We start from the raw sequence: 20505 nt of genomic DNA on the forward strand, positions 1-20505 counted from the left end.
ACTCTGTTCACAACGTTGACATCAGCAAACTGCTCTCCCGCATGACGCCATAGACGTGGTCTGCGGTTGTGAGACCGGTTGGATGTACTGCAAAATTAACATTAAATTCTCTGGCAACAGCGCTGGTGGACATACCTGCAGTCAGCATGACAATTGCACGGCCCCTCATAACTTGAGACATCTGTGGCATTGTGTTGTGTGACACAACGACACATTTTAGAGAGGACTTTTATTGTCCCCAGCACAAGGTGCACCTGTGTAATGATCATGTATATACTGTACTCTATACCATCTACTGCATCTTGCCTATGCCGTTCTGTACCATCACTCATTCATATATCTTTATGTACATATTCTTTATCCCTTTACACTTGTGTGTATACGGTAGTAGTTGTGGAATTGTTAGGTTAGATTACTTGTTGGTTATTACTGCATTGTCGGAACTAGAAGCACAAGCATTTCGCTACACTCGCATTAACATCTGCTAACCATGTGTATGTGACAAATAAAATTTGATTTGATTTTGATTTGATTTGATGCAGTTTAATCAGCTTCTTGATACGCCACAACTGTCAGTTGGATGGATTATCTTGCCAAATGAGAAATGCCCACTAACAGGGATGTAAACAAATTCTGGGATGTAAACAAAATTTGAGTGAAATATGCTTTTTATACATATTTTATTTCAGCTCATGAAACATGGGATCAACATGGGATCATGGGATCAACATGGGACCTTTTTTTCAGTGTAATGTAAGGGGTTAGTAGTGGAGAATACCAAGTGCAAATAGGGGAGATTAGACGTTTTAAAAACGATTATTTACCTTATCGTGCCTATTCACGAGGGGTTAGAATATAAGTATACCATGTTAAATCGACCTAAATATATAGAGATAAATTGAGCAAAAAAATTATGTGCATTTGGATCAAATATTGACAAAGAGAGAAGCCGAGCACCCCTATTACCGCGCTGCCTGTAACCTATTGCTAAAACGCAGACTAGTCGAAGGACTTGCGTTTGTTTCGCACAGCACTACACCGGCGGTATAGGACCAGAGACGCAACACCAGTGATGATGTCTGCCCCGTGCGTGTGCTTCTGTCACAATTTCATTCCTTGAGACGCTTCTTTCCGAAAAAGACCAACAGAAGACGAATCTATACTTAAGGTAAACATAATTTAGAAGAAATATATGTTTTGGGCTGAATATAATGTTGTTGCATTGCGCAGGATGTGGGCAGTGAGTGTATGATGAAATACCGCACATGGATGGTACTACAGAGGAGATGCGGCTGGGCGGGGAGGGAGGAATTAATTTATGTTCATTCCTGGAGCAAATTGTCTCTTGAATAAACAACATGGCGCCAGGTATTCCTCTCATCCATTACTTTTTCGACATGTAGCCTATGTATTTAATCATGCATTTTAATAGCTTTATTTAGCCCTTTATAGTGGAATATGCCATACGGCGACGTATTCAATAGGAACATGGAACGATTTCTTATTTCATCATAGATGGAAATGCACATGTACATTTAATACAGTAGTCAAATGTTATTATCAAGACAATATGAATAGGTTGAATCTTTCTGTATATAGGCTACAGCATAGTTTACTACTCCACCTACACCCTAAAATGTACGTTTATTACAATTTACGTTTATTTGCTGATGAAATGAAGCCCATACTTAGTGAATGAACAAGGCTAATAAATAGACTGCTATGTTCTGCACAATTGCACAATTTATTTTATGCACAATGGGGATTTTAAAAAACTATCGGCCGAAGCATGATCACATCACAACTATTAATACCTTAAAGGCTATATTCTGGGTCATTTTTTGTTACATTTTTCGTCTGTTGGTTTTTTCTGCGTGTTTGGGTTGGTATGCAAATTGCCTCGTGCTTGGCGTTGGGGTTCAATTATTCAGAGGCGTGGATACCTGATCGTCTCGATATCAGACCTGTCATAGCAAAAGTCCATGCCATGTTTCAATAAATGTAAACAATAAATAGACAATGGCACATTCATCGATTTTGGTCACATTTGTCATATGGTGATTTCCTTGTGCGGGAAATGATTATTCTAAGATATTCAGTAAATTAAGAACAGGAACACAAAGAATTGATGTTATAATTATTTGTCCTCAACAATTTCCCAAGGCAAGTTTTCTAACATGTGCACACACCAGGTTGGACACCATCCAGACTACCATGTCTGGCTGATGAAGTATGAGGGGTGATTCTATTCAAATCAAGTGTGGTCACAGACTGTGGATAGGAAGGAAATTACATTAATAAAACTAGTTTTGGTTTAATTGATAAGAAGAATGGAAACTTATTTTTTTGACAGACCCAGACCCCCCCCCCCCCTTACTTCCTCCTTCCTCCACTCTCTTTTTTCTCTTCTCCTCTTTTTTGAGTAAATACAGTAAATATTTCTATATGCATTGTTGTGATGTCATACACAGACTGTATCTAATTTCTTAAAAACACGAGTTCTGTGTCACCATCAGAGAGTGGTGATATCACCAATACGCACACTCTCATTCTGCCTTTACTGGAGTTATGGATATTGTACCCTAGTATTTTGCTTGATTTCCTTTTGCCATATGCTGATGATGAAAAGTTCAATATTGTAGTCTAATTTTCATAAAACATGGGTCCTGTGTTAACATCTAACAGTTATTGCATCGCCATGAATCATACACCCTCATGCTGTTTTCCCTGAAGTAATGAATATTGAATTTTTTTAATTTACATTGTACCCAAAGTCATTTTGTTTTTGGATTTCTTTCCCCTCAGGCATTTTGTGACAATGAAGAAATAAACAACTCCATCAGAAACCGCCAAGACAGATACTTTATCCAACCCCTGACAGACCACCTCTAAGCCCTTGCCTTGTACAGACAGTACCCTGATCTCAGAATAACTACCAGAACTACACTGCTCGCACACCCCTCCCGCTACCAGCCCAAAGACATTCCACCCCTCGCCCTGGTCTGCTTTATCAAATGCCCAAAAACAACAAGGCCGTCAAGAGAGAGCTTGACGATGATGTCTTGGAGTCCGTCAAAGACCTGCTATCCAACGAGGACACTTGTGATGATTCCTTTAAGAAGAGCTCGCTGATCGTGGGTAGCGGAAGAGGTGATGGGGAAGGGAAGGAGCTTAACCGTAACGGAGACATGGACGTGGAGGACGAAGGCTCGGGTGCAGAAGATGATGCAGCGAGGCCAGCCTGGAACAGCAAGCTGCAGTACATCCTGGCCCAGGTGGGCTTCTCTGTAGGCCTGGGCAATGTCTGGAGGTTCCCCTACATGTGTCAGAAGAACGGAGGGGGTGAGTGGATGTTGTTCTTATTGGTTAGAGTATAGAAGTCGCCTGCCCATGAGGTTAGGATTTGGAGAGGTTAGCCTGCCACATTTTGTGTTTGTGTGTGTTGTTCTTAAGGGTAAACCTCCTGCTGATCAACATCACAGTGGTCACATGACTGTTTGAGTGTCTCTGTCTCTCCTCTTTTAATAGCTAACAGCTTACCTAGTAACAGTCACCAAATGACACAATGAACCACACTGCAATAGGCAGCAATAACAGTAACCCCCCCAAATAAGAGTTATTTTAACCGCACATCAATAACAAAACACCTAGCACATCATCGGTGTCCACAACTACACCAGCAAAGAAACAACTGAATATCGACCAAAACAACATCCGTAACTGAACCAATACAGCAACAATATAATCCAAAAACAGCAGTATGTAATATAGCCAGAGAAGTTATCGCAGCCTCTTGCCTTTTTAACCCCAGGAGTCTAGTTCATCTCCATTATATTACAGACAGTGTAAATAAGGCGTAGTGGCCGTCATACTAAAGAGCTCTGATCACTTCTCCATGTGTCACAAGACACGTGTCATCGACATGTCATGTAGATTTTTACCTGGAGATTACCATCATCCAAAGTGTTTTAATGCTGGCTAAATGAAAGCTGAATACCTAGCAGACACTATTATATCTAGCTCTCTCAGACAGTGTGGGCAGATACACAGTAATGCCTATCCCTAGTGCATGCGTGTTTGATAAATGTTGTCGGTGCAAATTTTATTGGATTTCCCTGCCAGTATGTGTTTGTCTGAAAGGGTGTGTGTGTGTGAATGCATGTCTATGCATGTCACTGGCATCACCTTCTCGGTATTTAATTCTAACTGCATTTTGATGCAGAGCTATAAAAGCAGTTCAGAAGTTATCAAAGCCGTTTCTTAGGGGTGAGTGGGTTGAATTGTCTCCAAAACCACATCCTGAACATGCTTTTATGACTGAATCTAGCCTCAGTAACATGGCCTCAAGAACCACCAGTTCCACCAACTCAACCAAACCACCAACCCTGCCTGGTTTATAAGTGGTGTCAGTGGTTGTGACGTCAAAAGGGAGGCACCCTGGCACAGCCTGGGCACCACCACAGGATTACTCAGTAGTTTTGTTTTTAAGGAGTGGGGAAAAATGGGGAAAGATAGGAAAATCACCAGTCTCAACGTCAACAGTGAAGAGGCGACTCCGGGACGCTGGCCTTCTAGGCAGAGTTCCTCTGTCCAGTGTCTGTGTTCTTTTGCTCATCTCAATCTTTTATTTTTATTGGCCAGTCTGAGATATGGCTTTTTCTTTGCAACTCTGCCTAGAAGGCCAGCATCCCGGAGTCGCCTCTTCACTGTTGACGTTGAGATTTTTATTGGCCAGTCTGAGATATGGCTTTTTCTTTGCAACTCTGCCTAGAAGGCCAGCATCCCGGAGTCGCCTCTTCACTGTTGACGTTGAGACTGGTGTTTTGCGGGTACTATTTAATGAAGCTGCCAGTTGAAGACTTGTGAGGCGTCTGTTTCTCAAGCTAGACACACTAATGTACTTATCCTCTTGCTCAGTTGTGCACCAGGGCCTCCCACTCTTTCTATTCTGGTTAGAGCCAGTTTGCACTGTTCTGTGAAAGGAGTAGTACACAGCGTTGTACGAGATCTTCAGTTTCTTGGCAATTTCTCGCATTCTCAGAACAAGAACAGATTGATGAGTTTCAGAAGAAAGTTATTTGCTTCTGGCCATTTGAGCCTGTAATCGAACCAACAAATGCTGATGCTCCAGATACTCAACTAGTCTAAAGAAGGCCAGCCGTATTGCTTTTTTAATTAGAACGACAGTTTTCAGCTGTGCTAAATGATTGCAAAAGGGTTTTCTAATGATCAATTAGCATTTTAAAATGCTAAACTTGGATTAGCTAACACAACGTGCCATTGGAATACAAGAGTGATGGTTGCTGATAATGGGCCTCTGTACGCCTATGTAGATATTCCATTAAAAAACAGCCGTTTCCAGCTACAATAGTCATTTACAACATTAACAATGTCTATGCTGTATTTCTGATCAATATGATGTTATTTTAATGAACAAAAAATGTGCTTTTCTTTCAATGACATTTCTAAGTGACCCCAAACTTTTGAACGGTAGTGTATATATATATATAATAATAATGTATATATATAATGTCTTACAGAGCCTTTTCATAAGTCCACTCAAGTTTCTTCAACTGTCTGCTGACTCTGATTAGAGCGATGTTGATTGCCTTTGCCGATCGCTCATCATCTTCAACTATCAGTGAGTCCCATCTTATCGAGTCCACCAAATGCATTGTTTTCTAACCACAGCTGGATGGATCCATAACGAATTACTATGGGCATAAACATTACTGAATGACAGAAATATTGTTGTAAAGTAGGCTACTGAAACATCCAATTGTTATAATAGGAGTTGAAGCAATAGCCTACCCGCATGTGATCAACTATTTCAGCACCGTTTCGCACTGCTCTGAGACATGCAAGACTACTTAATCAACATATACAGTTTAAAACAGTTTTTTTAATCGAATTCAATAATATATTTGTCCTATTGTAAAGTGTAGGCTAAAGGCAAAAATAGGCAAACTTGCAATGTATTCGATGCTTAAGTACTCTAAAACCACGCTTGTGAAAAACAAAATTCCTCCAGCTGTCCATCACTACTGTAAATAGAAACACAGAATATCTGAGGAGCTTTTATATAATTATAATGCAGGGTTAATAATAATAATAACAATCATTGGATAACAGATCACTATCACAATATTTAACACTTTCAAATGCATTCATGAATTAAATCGCTTTAGCCGACTGTCACGAATCCCGTTTCCTGAGTCTGTTTTTTTGCCTGTGTTCTGTCCTGGAGTGTTTTTTCCGGCGTCCTGGAACGCACCCTGTCTGGTTGCCGGGCAATGTAGCCAGTTGGGAGAGTTCTGATTACCCGCACCTGTATCCCATCAGCTATCTGCACACCTGGTCCTGATCATCATCTCTCCTCTTCTTAAGCCCGGACCTGACATCCATTCCCTGCCGGATCGTTAGCCATGAACAGTATGTTGTGCCCACGAACCAGCCTCCAGTTGATAGAGTTTGTTTTGTTTTGTTTTGTTGTTTTGTACGTCTTGCTTGCCTTTAACTTACCTCCGTTTGTTCTGTCTACAGCCATTCACCCGGAACCCATATCCCATCCCTGTCTGCTCGTCGCCAGTTTTTGTTTATCCCTTGGATCTGCCTATCCAATCCCATCAACACACCTCCGCTGCCCGCTCCACCACCTGGAACTATCTACCTCCACGTTCTCATTTATTAATAAATACTCACCATCTTCATACTCACCTTGTCCTGGTCTGCTTCTGGGTCCAATTTTGGTAAACCCTGACAGAACGATCCGGCCAGCGATGAACCCAGCGGACCTGGACTCCGTTTGCCATGCAATTACCCAGCAGGAGAAGATGTTGGGACAACACAACACGGCGCTACACGAGATAGCGGGTTCAATCCGGAACTTATCGGCTAGCTTAACGAGTATCCAGGATCAGCTCAGTTTGCCGGCGGCTCATCCACCACCTGTTTCACCCATATCACCTGCCGATTCGGGAGCGGGTTCCTTCCGTGAGCCCAAGGTTCCGACACCGGATAAGTACGAGGGAGATTTGGGAGGATGCCGTTCATTTCTTTTGCAGTGTGGGTTAGTTTTTGATCTGCAGCCCTACTCTTACGCCACAGATAAGGCTAGGATAGCTTTTGTTATTGAGCTGCTGCGTGGTAGAGCTCTGGAATGGGCTTCAGCCGTTTGGGAACGACGGGACACCTGCATGACGTCATACCAGGGTTTCACGGCAGAGATGAGAAAGCTTTTTGACCATCCAGTCCGAGGTAAGGACGCAGCTAAACGTTTGTTCTCTCTTCGCCAAGGAGCTCGCAGTGTGGCAGACTTTGTGATTGAATTCAGGACATTGGCTGTGGAGAGTGGTTGGAATGAGGAATCACTACAAGCGGCTTTTTACCAGGGGTTGTCGGAGCAACTCAAGGACGAGCTGATCTCCTATCCAGAGCCTAGTGACCTAGACAGTATGGTCACCTTAGCTATTCGGGTAGATAATAGAGTCCGAGAGAGAAGGAGGGAGAAGCAGTGGGGTCCGTCTAATCAATCTGAGACTCGGTTACCATTCGGGTCAGGAAGTGGACCAGAACGTGTTGATCATTATTCCCCACACAGGATTAGTGGAGGGGTCTTGCCGTCAGATCCTGAACCCATGCTTATAGGGCGACACGGGTTAACTAAGGTGGAGCGCCAACGTAGACGTGAGACCAACAGCTGCCTCTACTGTGGTAGCTCGGGACATTACATCTCCGCTTGTCCTCAGCGCCCGTTAAACTGCCCGGCTCGCTAGTTTTGGGAGGTCTTTTAGCGAGCCAGTTTCAACCTCTCAAGAACCCTGTCAGACCCTGTTTTCCTGCGACCCTCATGAATAAGAATCAGAGTTTAGCGATGAACGCTTTTATTGATTCAGGTGCCGATGGCAGCTTTATTGATGCCGATTTGGTGGAACAGCTGGGGCTTTCCAAGGAGCAATTGCCGAAAGCCATTGAAGCTACCACTCTGAACGGCAGTAGTCTGGCACGGATCACGATGAGGACTGAACCGGTTAAGATGTTGTCGGGGAATCATTCAGAAGTTATCTCCTTCTTCATTTTGTCCTCGCCCCATGTTCCCCTGGTTCTTGGTTACCCCTGGCTGAGAGAACACAATCCCTCGGTTGATTGGGTGACGGGTAGGGTAACTAGTTGGAGCATTGAGTGTCATGCTAACTGCCTTAGGACTGCCTGTTCTCATGCTATCCCCAGTCAGGGCAGTGAGTCTGCTCCCCCTGATTAGTCCCTGGTTCCAGAGATATATCACGATTTGGGTGAAGTATTCAGTAAGCAGAAGGCTCTGTCACTTCCTCCCCACCGACCTTATGACTGCGATTAAGCTGTTCCCTGGAGCTGCCTTTCCCAAGGGACGATTATACAGTATCTCTCGACCTGAGCGTGAGGCCTTGGAGACCTACATCAAGGAGTCTCTAGCTGCAGGTCTCATTCGCCCCTCGTCATCACCCCTGGGAGCAGGATTCTTTTTTGTGAGCAAGAAGGATGGCTCACTTCGACCGTGTATTGATTATCGGGGTTTGAATGATATTACGGTCAAAAACAAGTATCCCCTGCCCTTGATGAGCTCTGCGTTCGACTCATTACAGGGTGCTACGGTGTTTACGAAGCTTGACCTACGCAATGCTTATCATTTGGTTCGGATCAAAGAGGGGGACGAGTGGTTGACTGGGTTCAATACACCTATGGGACATTTCGAGTACCAGGTGATGCCGTTTGGACTGACCAACGCTCCTGCTGTGTTCCAAAGTATGGTGAATGACATGCTGAGAGATATGATTGGTATTTTTGTGTTCGTTTACCTGGATGATATCCTCATCTTCTCGAGGGAGCTTTCTAGCCACGTCCAGCATGTCAAGCAGGTCCTGCAGCGGTTATTGGAGAACCGTCTGTTCGTGAAGGCTGAGAAGTGTGATTTTCACGCCCACACTACGTCCTACCTCGGGTACATCATCTCCAGGGGAGAGATCAAGATGGACCAAGAGAAGGTTCGGGCGGTTCGGGATTGGGGCCAGCCCGGTACGAGATTGCAGCTCCAGAGATTCCTGGGATTTGCGAACTTCTATCGGAGGTTTATCCGGGATTACAGCCGGGTGGCCGCTCCTCTTACTGCCTTGACGTCTTGTACCAGGAATTTCTGTTGGACTCCTGAGGCAGACCGAGCATTTCTGGACTTGAAGAGCCGATTCACCAACGCCCCGATTCTCTCTCAACCTGACACTTCCCGTCAGTTTGTTGTTGAGGTGGACGCGTCTGATGTGGGGGTGGGCGCCATCCTGTCCCAGCGTAGCTCTACTGACGGTAAACTCCATCCCTGCGCCTTCTACTCTTGTCGTCTTTCACCAGCTGAGAGAAACTACGATGTGGGTAACCGGGAGCTTCTCGCTGTGAAGCTTGCCTTGGAGGAGTGGCGTCACTGGTTGGAGGGAGCGGAGCAACCGTTTGTGGTCTGGACGGACCACAAGAATCTGGCTTACGTGCAATCGGCTAAACGTCTCAACTCCCGTCAGGCCAGGTGGGCGTTGTTTTTTGGACGTTTCAATTTTTCCCTGACGTTCCGACCTGGGTCGAAGAACGGCAAAGCGGACGCCTTGTCCCGGATGTTCTCCAAGACGGATGAGAGTGGGGCCAAGACTGAGACAATTCTTCCCCAGAACCTTGTCGTGGGAGCCGTTACATGGAGGATTGAGGAGGATGTGATGGCGGCCCTTCGGACGCAGCCCGGCCCCGGTAACGGTCCACCCGGTCGGTTGTTCGTGCCTGAGTCGGTCCGTTCTGCTGTCCTTCAGTGGTTCCACGCCAGCAAGATAGCTTGTCACCCTGGCGTTGCTCGGACTATGGCGCTACTGCGCAGACGATTTTGGTGGCCTGCCATGGGAGAAGATACCCGGAGGTTTGTTGCCGCATGTCCTGTTTGTGCGCAGAACAAGAGTACCAATCGGCCCAGCTCTGGGCTTCTTCACCCCCTACCTATTCCTCGGCGACCTTGGTCGCATCTGGCCCTGGATTTTGTCACGGGATTGCCCTCTTCTGTTGGGAACACGGTCATTCTGACCATTGTGGACAGATTCAGCAAGTTTGCTCATTTTGTCCCTCTCTCCAAGCTTCCATCTGCCACGGAGACGTCCGAGATCCTTGTTAGGGAGGTTTTCAGGGTCCACGGATTGCCCAGTGACATTGTTTCTGACCGTGGTCCTCAGTTTACCTCTGCTGTCTGGAGATCCTTCTGTTTGGCCATTGGAGCTACAGTCAGTCTCACTTCTGGATTTCACCCACAATCTAATGGTCAGGCGGAGAGAGCCAACCAGAAGATGGAGTCTACGCTACGTTGTCTTGTCTCCTCTGATCCCACCTCTTGGTCATCTCAATTACCCTGGGTCGAGTATGCCCATAATACCCTTCCTTCATCTGCCACTGGGATGTCCCCCTTCCAATGCCTGTATGGATACCAACCTCCCTTGTTTCCTTCTCAGGAGAGGGATCTCTCGGTTCCTTCTGTCCAGGCCCACATTCGTCGTTGCCACCGGACCTGGCATCGGGCCAGGAAGGTCCTCCTTAGAGTTTCTGACCGGTATCAGATCCAGGCGAATCGTCGCCGTATTCCTGCTCCCGCTTATACCATCGGAGATAAGGTTTGGTTGGCTACACGGGATCTTCCTCTACGGACTGAGTCGAGGAAACTGTCACCAAGGTTCATTGGTCCGTTTGTGGTGGAGAGAATCATTAACCCTGTTGTGGTCCGACTCAAATTGCCGGCAACGCTTAGAGTACACCCCACCTTTCATGTCTCCTGCCTCAAGCCGGTTCTTCTCAGTCCTCTGTTGCCCCCTCCTCCTCGTCCTCCTCCTCCTCGGATGATCGGAGGTGGTCCTGCCTACACGGTGCGCCGTATCATGGACTCCAGACGGCGGGGTCGAGGGTTCCAGTATTTAGTGGATTGGGAAGGATATGGTCCAGAGGAGAGGAGTTGGATTCCTCGGCGTCAGATCCTTGACGATGACCTGCTTTGTGACTTTTACCGCCTCCACCCTGGCGCTCCGGTGGCGTTCGTCGGAGGGGGGGTACTGTCACGAATCCCGTTTCCTGAGTCTGTTTTTTGCCTGTGTTCTGTCCTGGAGTGTTTTTTCCGGCGTCCTGGAACGCACCCTGTCTGGTTGCCGGGCAATGTAGCCAGTTGGGAGAGTTCTGATTACCCGCACCTGTATCCCATCAGCTATCTGCACACCTGGTCCTGATCATCATCTCTCCTCTTCTTAAGCCCGGACCTGACATCCATTCCCTGCCGGATCGTTAGCCATGAACAGTATGTTGTGCCCACGAACCAGCCTCCAGTTGATAGAGTTTGTTTTGTTGTTTTGTACGTCTTGCTTGCCTTTAACTTACCTCCGTTTGTTCTGTCTACAGCCATTCACCCGGAACCCATATCCCATCCCTGTCTGCTCGTCGCCAGTTTTTGTTTATCCCTTGGATCTGCCTATCCAATCCCATCAACACACCTCCGCTGCCCGCTCCACCACCTGGAACTATCTACCTCCACGTTCTCATTTATTAATAAATACTCACCATCTTCATACTCACCTTGTCCTGGTCTGCTTCTGGGTCCAATTTTGGTAAACCCTGACACCGACATGTTGCAGTTTATCTGATGAAGGTGCACATTGGTTGGAGATTGTAAGAGTACATGGCCATACAGGCTAGATAACTTTTCAAACATTCATAGATGACCAGCAGGGTCAAATTATATAAACAGTGGTTATAGAGGGTGCAACTGGTCAGTACCCGAGGAGTAAATGTCAGCAAGTGTGTGAGTGAGTGTGAGTGAGAATTGAAACACACATGGTAAAGAGTGTTAGTGAGTTCCGAGAGCCGATCTGTTATCCAACAATTAGTTTAATAGCCCGGCTACTGTAGGTGTGAAAATCCGCCCAACAAGCAATAGTCTACCTGCGTGTGGTCAACTATTTCAGCATCGTTTCGCGCTGGTCTGAGACAAGCATGACTACTTAATAAACATATACATTTTAAAACATATATTTTTTAAATTAACCCTGCATTATAATTGTATAAAGGCCCCTTTGATATTAATTTAGAATTCTCTAAACTTAATTAGATCTACTACTATACAAGGACATTTTATGGATCTGCCGTTATTTTCATTTAAACTCTTTGATGTTTCCTGGAATTGTGATACAGTGAATGATAAGTGAAATAATCTGTCTGTAAACAATTGTTGGAAAAATGACTTGTGTCATGCAAAAAGTAGATGTCCCAACCGACTTGCCAAAACTATAGTTAGTTAACAAGAAATTTGTGGACTGGTTGAAAAATTTGTTTTAATGACTCCATCCTAAGTGTATGTAAACTTCCGACTTCAACTGTATATACAGTATATATATATATATCGTTGAAGTCGGAAGTTTACATACACTTAGGTTGGAGTAATTAAAATTAGTTTTTCAACCAGTCCACAAATTTCTTGTTAACAAACTATAGTTTTGGCAAGTCATTGCTTTAGAAGCTTCTGATAGGCTAATTGACATAATTTGAGTCAATTGGAGGTGTACATGTGGATGTATTTCAAGGCTACCTTCAAATTCAGTGCCTCTTTGCTTGACATCATGGGAAAATCAAAAGAAATCAGCCAAGACCTTAGAAAAAAAATTGTAGACCACAAGTCTGGTTCATCCTTGGGAACAATTTCCAAACGCCTGAAGGTACCACGTTTATCTCTACAAACAATAGTACGCAATTATAAACACCATGCAGCCGTCATACCGCTCAGGAAGGAGACGCGTTCTGTCTCCTAGAGATGAATGTACTTTGGTGCGAAAGTGTAAATCAATCCCAGAACAACAGCAAAGGAACTTGTGAAGATGCTGGAGGAAACAGGTACAGAGGTATCTATATCCACAGTAAAACTAGTCCTATATCGACATAACCTGAAAGGCCGCTCAGCAAGGAAGAAGCCACTGCTCTGAAATGGCCATAAAAAGCCAGACTATGGTTTGCAACTGCACATGGGGACGAAGATCGTACTTTTTGGAGAAATGTCCTCTGGTCTGATGAAACAAAAATAGAACTGTTTGGCCATAATGACCATCGTTATGTTTGGAGGAAAAAGGGGGAGGCTTGCTAGCCGACGAACACCATCCCAACTGTGAAGCACGGGGGTGGAAACATCATGTTGTGGGGTGCTTTGCTGCAGGAGGGACTGGTGCACTTCACAAAATAGATGGCGTCACATAATTAGGAAAATTATGTGGATATATTGAAGCAATATCTCAAGACATCAGTCAGGAAGTTAAAGCTTGGTCGCAAATGGGTCTTCCAAGTGGACAATGACCCCAAGCATACTTCCAAAGTTGTGGCAAAATTGCTTAAGGACAACAAAGTCAAGGTATTGGAGTGGCCATCACAAAGCCCTGACCTCAATCCTATAGAGAATGTGTGGGAAGAACTGAAAAAGTGTGTGCGAGCAAGGAGGCCTAGAAACCTGACTCAGTTACACCAGCTCTGTCAGGAGGAATGGGCCAAAATTCACCCAACTTATTGTGGGAAGCTTTTGGAAACCCGAAACATTTGACCCAAGTTAAACAATTTAAAGGCAATGCTACCAAATACTAATTGAATGTATGTAAACTTCTGACCCACTGGGAATGTGATGAAAGAAATAGAAGCTGAAATAAATCATTCTCTCTACTATTATTCTGACATTTCACATTCTTAAAATAAAGTGTTGATCCTGACTGATCTAAGACAGGTACTTTTTACTAGGATTAAATGTCAGGAATTGTGAAAACTGAGTTTAAATGTATTTGCCTAGGGTGTATGTAAACTTCCGACTTCAACTGTACTAGGCAGTGTCAGAGGAAGGCCCCAAAAATTGTCAAGGACTCCAGTCACCCAAGACTGTTCTCTCTGCTACTGCATGGCAAGCGGTAACGGAGCGCCAAGTCTAGGACCAAAAGGCTCCTTCACAGCTTCTACCCCCAAGCCTTTAGACTGCTGAACAATTAATCAAAGGGCACCACGGACTATGTACAGCTACTCACTGTTTATTGTCCATGCATCGTCACTTTACCGCTTACCTACCTGTACAAATGACCTTGACTAACCTGTACCCCAGCACATTAACTCGGTACCGGTACCCCCTGTATTTAGCCTCATTGTTGTTATGTAATCTTTTCTTTTACTTTTGTTTATTTAGCAAATATTTTATTAACTCTATTTATTGAACTGCATTGTTGGTTAAGCTCTACACCTGTTTTATTCGGCACATGTGACAAATAACATTTGTTTTGAATTAATTCGGTAAAATATTTGAAAAGCATCTTTCCACTTCGACATTATGGAGTATTGTGTGTAGGCCAGTGAGCAAAAAATCTCAATTGAGTCCATTTTAAGTTCAGGCTGTAACATAACAAAATGTGGAAAAAGTCAAGGGCTGTAAATCTGAAGTCACTGTATATTAATGGAAAAGGTGTGTACAGCAGTAGTTACGTATATAGGATGAGCCGTAACTAGAATACAGTATATACATATAAAGTCGTTAAAACAGCATGTAAACATTATTAAAGTGACCAGTGTTCAATGACTCTATATACATAGGGCAAAGCGGTCTCTAAGGTGCAGGGTGTAGTACCGGGTGGTAGTCGGCTAGTAACAGTTGCTAAGGTTCAGGGAAGAGTACTAGGCGGAGGCCGGTTAATGGTGAATATTTAACTCTCTGATGGCCTGGAGATAAAAGCTGTTTATCAGTCTCTCGTCCCAGCTTTGATGCACCTGTACTGTCTCCTAAGATGGTAGCAGGGTGAACAGGCTGTGGCTCCGGTGGCTGAGGTCTTTGATGATCTTCTTGGCCTTCCTGTGACACCGGGTACTGTAGATGTCCTGTAGGGCAAGCAGTGTGCCACTGATGATGTGTTGGGCTGACCGCACCATCCCGGTTGCAGACGCTGCAGTTGCCGTACCAGGCGGTGCTACAGCCCGACAGGGTGCTCTCAATGATGCACCTGTAGAAGTTTGTGAGGGTCTTAGGGGCCAAGACAAAATTCTTCAGCCTCCTGAGATTGAAGAGGTGCTGTTGAGCCTTCTTCACCACGCTGTCTGTGTGAAGGGAACCATTTCAGGTCGTCAGTAATGTACTTGAAGCTTTTGACTCGCTCCACTGCGTCCCCGTCGACGTGGATAGGGTTATGCTCTCTCTGCTGTCTCCTGTAGTCCATGATCAGCTCCTTTGTTTTGTTTGAGCGAGAGGTTATTTTCCTGGCACCACTCCGCCAAGGCTCTCTCCTCCTCCCCATAGGCTGTCTCGTCATTGTTGGTAATCAGGCCTACCGCTGTTGTGTCGTCAACAAACTGGATGATTGAAAAAGGTAAAAAATGATCAGTGGGGTTGGAAACATGTTGAGCCAGTATGAGAGAAGATACAGGTTGACGAGTAGGCCTATCTGCCATTCCGGGCCAGCTAGTCTTGTTTTCGCGAGGCTGAAACCAGTGACCAAATTTTCCTCAACCAGTGACTTTTCTCCTGTTTTCCAGACAAAAACAGACTTTGTTTTGAAACTATAGCTTATTGTCAGATGTGATATCCTTAGTTCTGATTCACAATGAGTGACTTTGCGGTTCAATTAGTTAGAAGCGAAACAGTTAAAGGATTGGAGGTTTGTTTTCATTCAAGTGATCTACTGACTATACATTGTATTAATCTCTTCCAGTTATTTGTGGCAATATGGCTCTGGCAGTAAAAACATTGAAAGATTATAGTACATGCTTCATGCCAACCACCATTTCCTTTGAACAAAGGTTTTTATGTGATCTCTATCTACCATGTGTCTTCCAGTTGCAGTCTCATGTCTTCTGAGTATGTTCTGATGCCCTGAGAGTATCTTCCCAGACAGACAGACCCTGTGTTTTACAGAGCTGTGCTATTACGGGCTGTGTCTTAGTAATTCTCCCTATTCTCCCTATAAAGGAAATAAGGAATGTTATCTCTCTGATGTGGACTCAAGTAACCACAGCTCAATTTGGGTAATTTGAGTCCTGAGTAAATTCCTGCTTGATATACTATTTGGTGGCACCACACACCATGATGAGGGAAAATTACTTGAGTCATGCTAGGACACAACGAGGCAGAAACTGGTGTGGTGTGCAGTCACTACATTGTGTGTGTGTGTGTGTGTGTGTGTGTGTGTGTGTGTGTGTGTGTGTGTGTGTGTGTGTGTGTGTGTGTGTGTGTGTGTGTGTGTGTGTGTGTGTGTGTGTGTGTGTGTGTGTGTGTGTGAGAGATACTGTTTCTGACCCTGGTCTGTTTCTTCTTCTCCACAGGGGCGTACTTGGTGCCCTACCTGATCCTTCTGATTGTGATTGGGATCCCCCTGTTCTTCCTGGAGCTGTCAGTGGGGCAGCGGGTCCGCAGGGGCAGCATCGGGGTGTGGAACTACATCAGCCCTCGTCTCGGGGGCATCGGGTTTGCCAGCTGTGTGGTGAGTCAGCGGCACTGCCACTACCACTATGGGCACCACACCTTAGAAACAGGGGAAAGCACACACCAACGAGAAGGATTTTTTTGCATGCACACACACACACACACACACACACACACACACACACACACACACACACACACACACACACACACACACAGAGAGACAGACGAAGGACAATAATTGAGAAAGGACAAGACAAGCTGCTTTAAAGAGTAACAGGTTAGAGCAGAGGAAATTCTGGGTATTTAATAGGGCATGACACCTTTCTGCGAACTAACTGGCAGTACGTGTCCACCATGACAACACGTGTTGGTCGAGCATGGTTTAATGTAGATCAGTGTTCTGTATTCAGGATCTGTGTTGTTTAACTAGTGTGTTGCCCTGGCCTTGCTCCTCTGGGGTTTAGGTTTGGGTTGCTGTCAAGTTGCTGTCAATATGTGTTTATTGATAAAAGCATTATAACGATAACTTTAGATGGATTGATTGTGTTCAGGTAGTAATGATTTGGATTGTGCACAGCAAATTTGTGGTTAAAATCTCTGTGTTCAGAATTCCCTGATCGGTGATGTGGAGGTGGGGAGAGGGCATTCGTGGCAGGTGTGCCCCCTACCCAACTCTATGGTCACGTGAAGATGGAGGGCACTCGTTGAAGGTGTCCCCGCTATATAACGCTATGGCCAGGTATTTAAACGGGCAGGTTTGAGGGCACCTCTTTTCAATCCGGGGTGCTTCACCCAGACACAGTTGAGCAATTGGGCACGTCATACAACTCTCACACCAAGAAACAGTATGCGTCATTGAAATAGAAGCCATGCAAACATACTCTACGGACCACAGGAGGTTGGTGGCACCCTAATTGGGGAGGATGGGCTCGTGGTAATTGCTGGAGCGGAATAGGTGGAATGATGTCAAATACATCGCACATGGTTTCCTTGTGTTTGATGCCATTCCATTTGCTCCCTTCCAACCGTTATTATGAGCCGTCCTCCCCTCAGCAGCCTCCACTGCTACAGACCCACCGGCTAGTCCATCCAATTCAAGACAAAGTCTCATGTCAGCAACTGTCAATCATTCCATGCCATGTATCATCACCTGAATATATAAAGACTCTTAAACCTAATTGCATCTCTGCCTCTTTCTGCTCTCTCACCATAGTCCAACAGTAGATGGGCATCACCATAACCTAGTTGTAAACCTCAATCAGTTACACTCGGTGTTGAGGTAAAAGTGTTGTGAGCATTACATCGGAGTGATGATTCTAGTGGGGTTAACACCAGTGGGATTGAAATTGACGCCACCTGCAGTGAATAAAAGAAGTGTTAATTGAATCACAGATGAATCAACACTTCGTGGTGTGGTTGTTACTCAACTGTGTTGAGTTCATTTCCGTTAACTCTCTCAGAGTGAAAAATACTTGGGAGGGGTCTCATAATCCTATTTCCCAGCATGCTTTTTTGCAGGTAGATTTTATAATATTTTTTAATTTTTATAATGTCTTTCTGCGTGCATATTGATTGATTAATTGATCTAAGATAAATAACTGACATTTTTCTAATTCAATCTGTAAGTGGTTGGGCTTATTGCACCCATTACTGAGACTGTTCTTCCAGTTTAGATGGTTTAGGTAATCTTGTTTGACAAATCACCATAGCATTCAGACTGAATGGCTGGATTCCAATAGGAATTACAACATCCATGTCTCAAGTCAACATTTGCAACACCCACATTGTTAGGGTGTTGGTTTATCTGGGGGTGTTGGTTTATCAACACTTTGAAAAGTGTTAGTTTAACACTGTTTTGGTGGGTCAAATATAATTCCTAAGAAAGTGTTCAATTTAACATTGTGGGTGTTCAAATTCTGACCTCAAAGTTGGTGTGTGTGTGTGTATTCAACACTATATCTTTTTGTTCTGCAGGTGTGCTTCTTTGTGGCCCTCTACTACAATGTGATCATTGGGTGGAGTCTCTTCTACTTCTCCCAGTCCTTCCAGCAGCCTCTGCCGTGGCACGAGTGTCCCCTGGTCAATAACAAAACCACAATGTGTAAGACACACACACTCACCTTCATCCAGCACATGCTCTTCATTACACAAGAGGCGAGAACTATACAGGTGGCTCTTCATAACTAGCATACAAGTTCATAAAAAAAACAGGTAATAAAGTCATAGTGCTTAGATACTTCCCAGTGAAAGCGATACAGTAAGCCATTAGCCATACTGTAGACACACCGTAATCCATTATAAAGCGTGCTCTAAGTCTAATCAGCAACGACCACAATTTTGTCTGTCCCTCCTCCCTCCAGTTGTGGTGCCTGAGTGTGAGAAGAGTTCGGCCACCACCTACTACTGGTACCGTGAGGCTTTGAACATCTCTGACTCCATCTCTGAGAGCGGAGGCCTCAACTGGAGGATGACCATTTGTCTGCTGGCCGCCTGGTCCATCGTCTGCCTCGCCATGATCAAGGGCATCCAGTCCTCCGGAAAGGTGAGAGAGAGTGAGAGAGTAAATGGGGGGGGGGTAATGAGATGGGATATTGACTTAACAGTCTGCAAGTAAGAAAAAGAGCAGGTTTGTGAGAGAGAGCTTGCTAGATAGTTACTGTATACCTGGTTTAGTCAGTTAGCCATTCAAATGTGAGTAGTGAGGGAAAGCTTGTTAATTACTGTATTTTTCTACCTTTTTTTAACTAGGCAAGTCAGTTAAGAACAAATTCTTATTTTCAATGATGGCCCAGTGGGTTAACTGCCTTGTTCAGGGATTTGAACTTGCAACCTTTCGGTTACTAGTCCAACGCTCTAACCACTAGCCTACCCTGCCGCCCCTGGGTATACCTGATAGACCTTGACAGGTCTTCCTAATGATAACTGACTGGAAATGATCTGGAGCTCATGTGATCCGGGTTTGGATGTTACTGTAGCCAAGTTGACAGTAGCGTGACTAGCATCCGGATGGATTAGCCAAACTGGCTAACAGTCGACATTGATCTGCATCCGTTGCCATCTTCTTTAGCAGGTCATCTTGATCCTTTATCCATGTTTATCCATCCTCACTTCCATAAAGGAGCCAGTCTCCTACCCTCTGGTTATTCTCAATCATGCTTCCCTTCCTTACGCTCTGAATGCGGGGCTACATCTCACTCATGTTATCAGATAACCGGGGTTACGCAAGAAACCCACTTTCAAATAGTCATTTCGATATATCACGTGGGGATATGGCCAACTCCCGTTTTGCATAACAGGCTCTCCGAAGCCAGGGAAGTCCCAACATCAGCCACCCTCAGAGGTCCCGAAGCTCTGAGAAGGTGCAGAGATAACCCATTGGGAGAAACCTCATAACAAAGTGAGGGGAAGCACAAAATCTCAGTATAATGAGACGTCCCAAAAACAGTGTCCAAGAGGTAAACCCCCCTGTAGGAGAGGGCCCTTCCTGGCCCCTCCGAAGGCTATCACCCTTGCACTATTATAAATAAATATTATGGTCCCATGATCCGGCAGGATATTGTCAAAAAGAGACGGGCCCACCCTCTTCTAAGGGTGGTTGCCCAATGAGCGAAGAGCATGACACCCTTGCCCGACCTCACCTACAATCCAAGTAAATGTGAACCGTACACACTGGACAACGACAGGGACGCCCTTCTAGTTAAGGCAACAGGCAAAAAGCCATAGGCTCCAAGGTGCGACAATGGGGGAAAAGTTGACCGGGTCAAAGATTGGTTAAGTACATTAACCTGAAAAATCCCCATACACTTAGGGACGCCAAGGGCAGTGAAGCAAAAGGAGCAATATGCCGTCTCCACACTTTTCAGTGGCTAATAGCCGCTGTGAAAGGATTTAAGCACACGTCCCACGACAAGCTAACAGCTTAGACTGGGCTTAAGCGATGTGCCCCCCTTAGAGACTACACTACAGTTATGGATAAACTGTGTCACTGTCGGGGACTTGGCAGGCCGAGAAAGCGGCAAAATGAACTTAACAAGATGAACCTT

The 20505-nt window shown here is 45.0% G+C and overlaps 1 protein-coding gene across 1 annotated transcript in view; it reads left to right on the plus strand.

Annotated features, from left to right (window-relative positions):
• The first annotated feature begins 3014 nt into the window (after window positions 1-3014).
• LOC120053528 (sodium-dependent neutral amino acid transporter B(0)AT2-like) overlaps window positions 3015-20505 on the plus strand; it is a 40042-nt gene continuing 22551 nt past the window's right edge. Inside the window, exons 1-4 of the mRNA XM_039000661.1 lie at window positions 3015-3342; window positions 16360-16517; window positions 18437-18563; window positions 18823-19004. Coding sequence (XP_038856589.1) covers window positions 3015-3342; window positions 16360-16517; window positions 18437-18563; window positions 18823-19004 — 795 coding nt within the window. The remainder of the gene's footprint in view (window positions 3343-16359; window positions 16518-18436; window positions 18564-18822; window positions 19005-20505) is intronic.

The sequence above is a fragment of the Salvelinus namaycush genome, chromosome 9, assembly GCF_016432855.1.
Source record: "Salvelinus namaycush isolate Seneca chromosome 9, SaNama_1.0, whole genome shotgun sequence".
NCBI classification, from domain to species: Eukaryota; Metazoa; Chordata; class Actinopteri; order Salmoniformes; family Salmonidae; genus Salvelinus; species Salvelinus namaycush.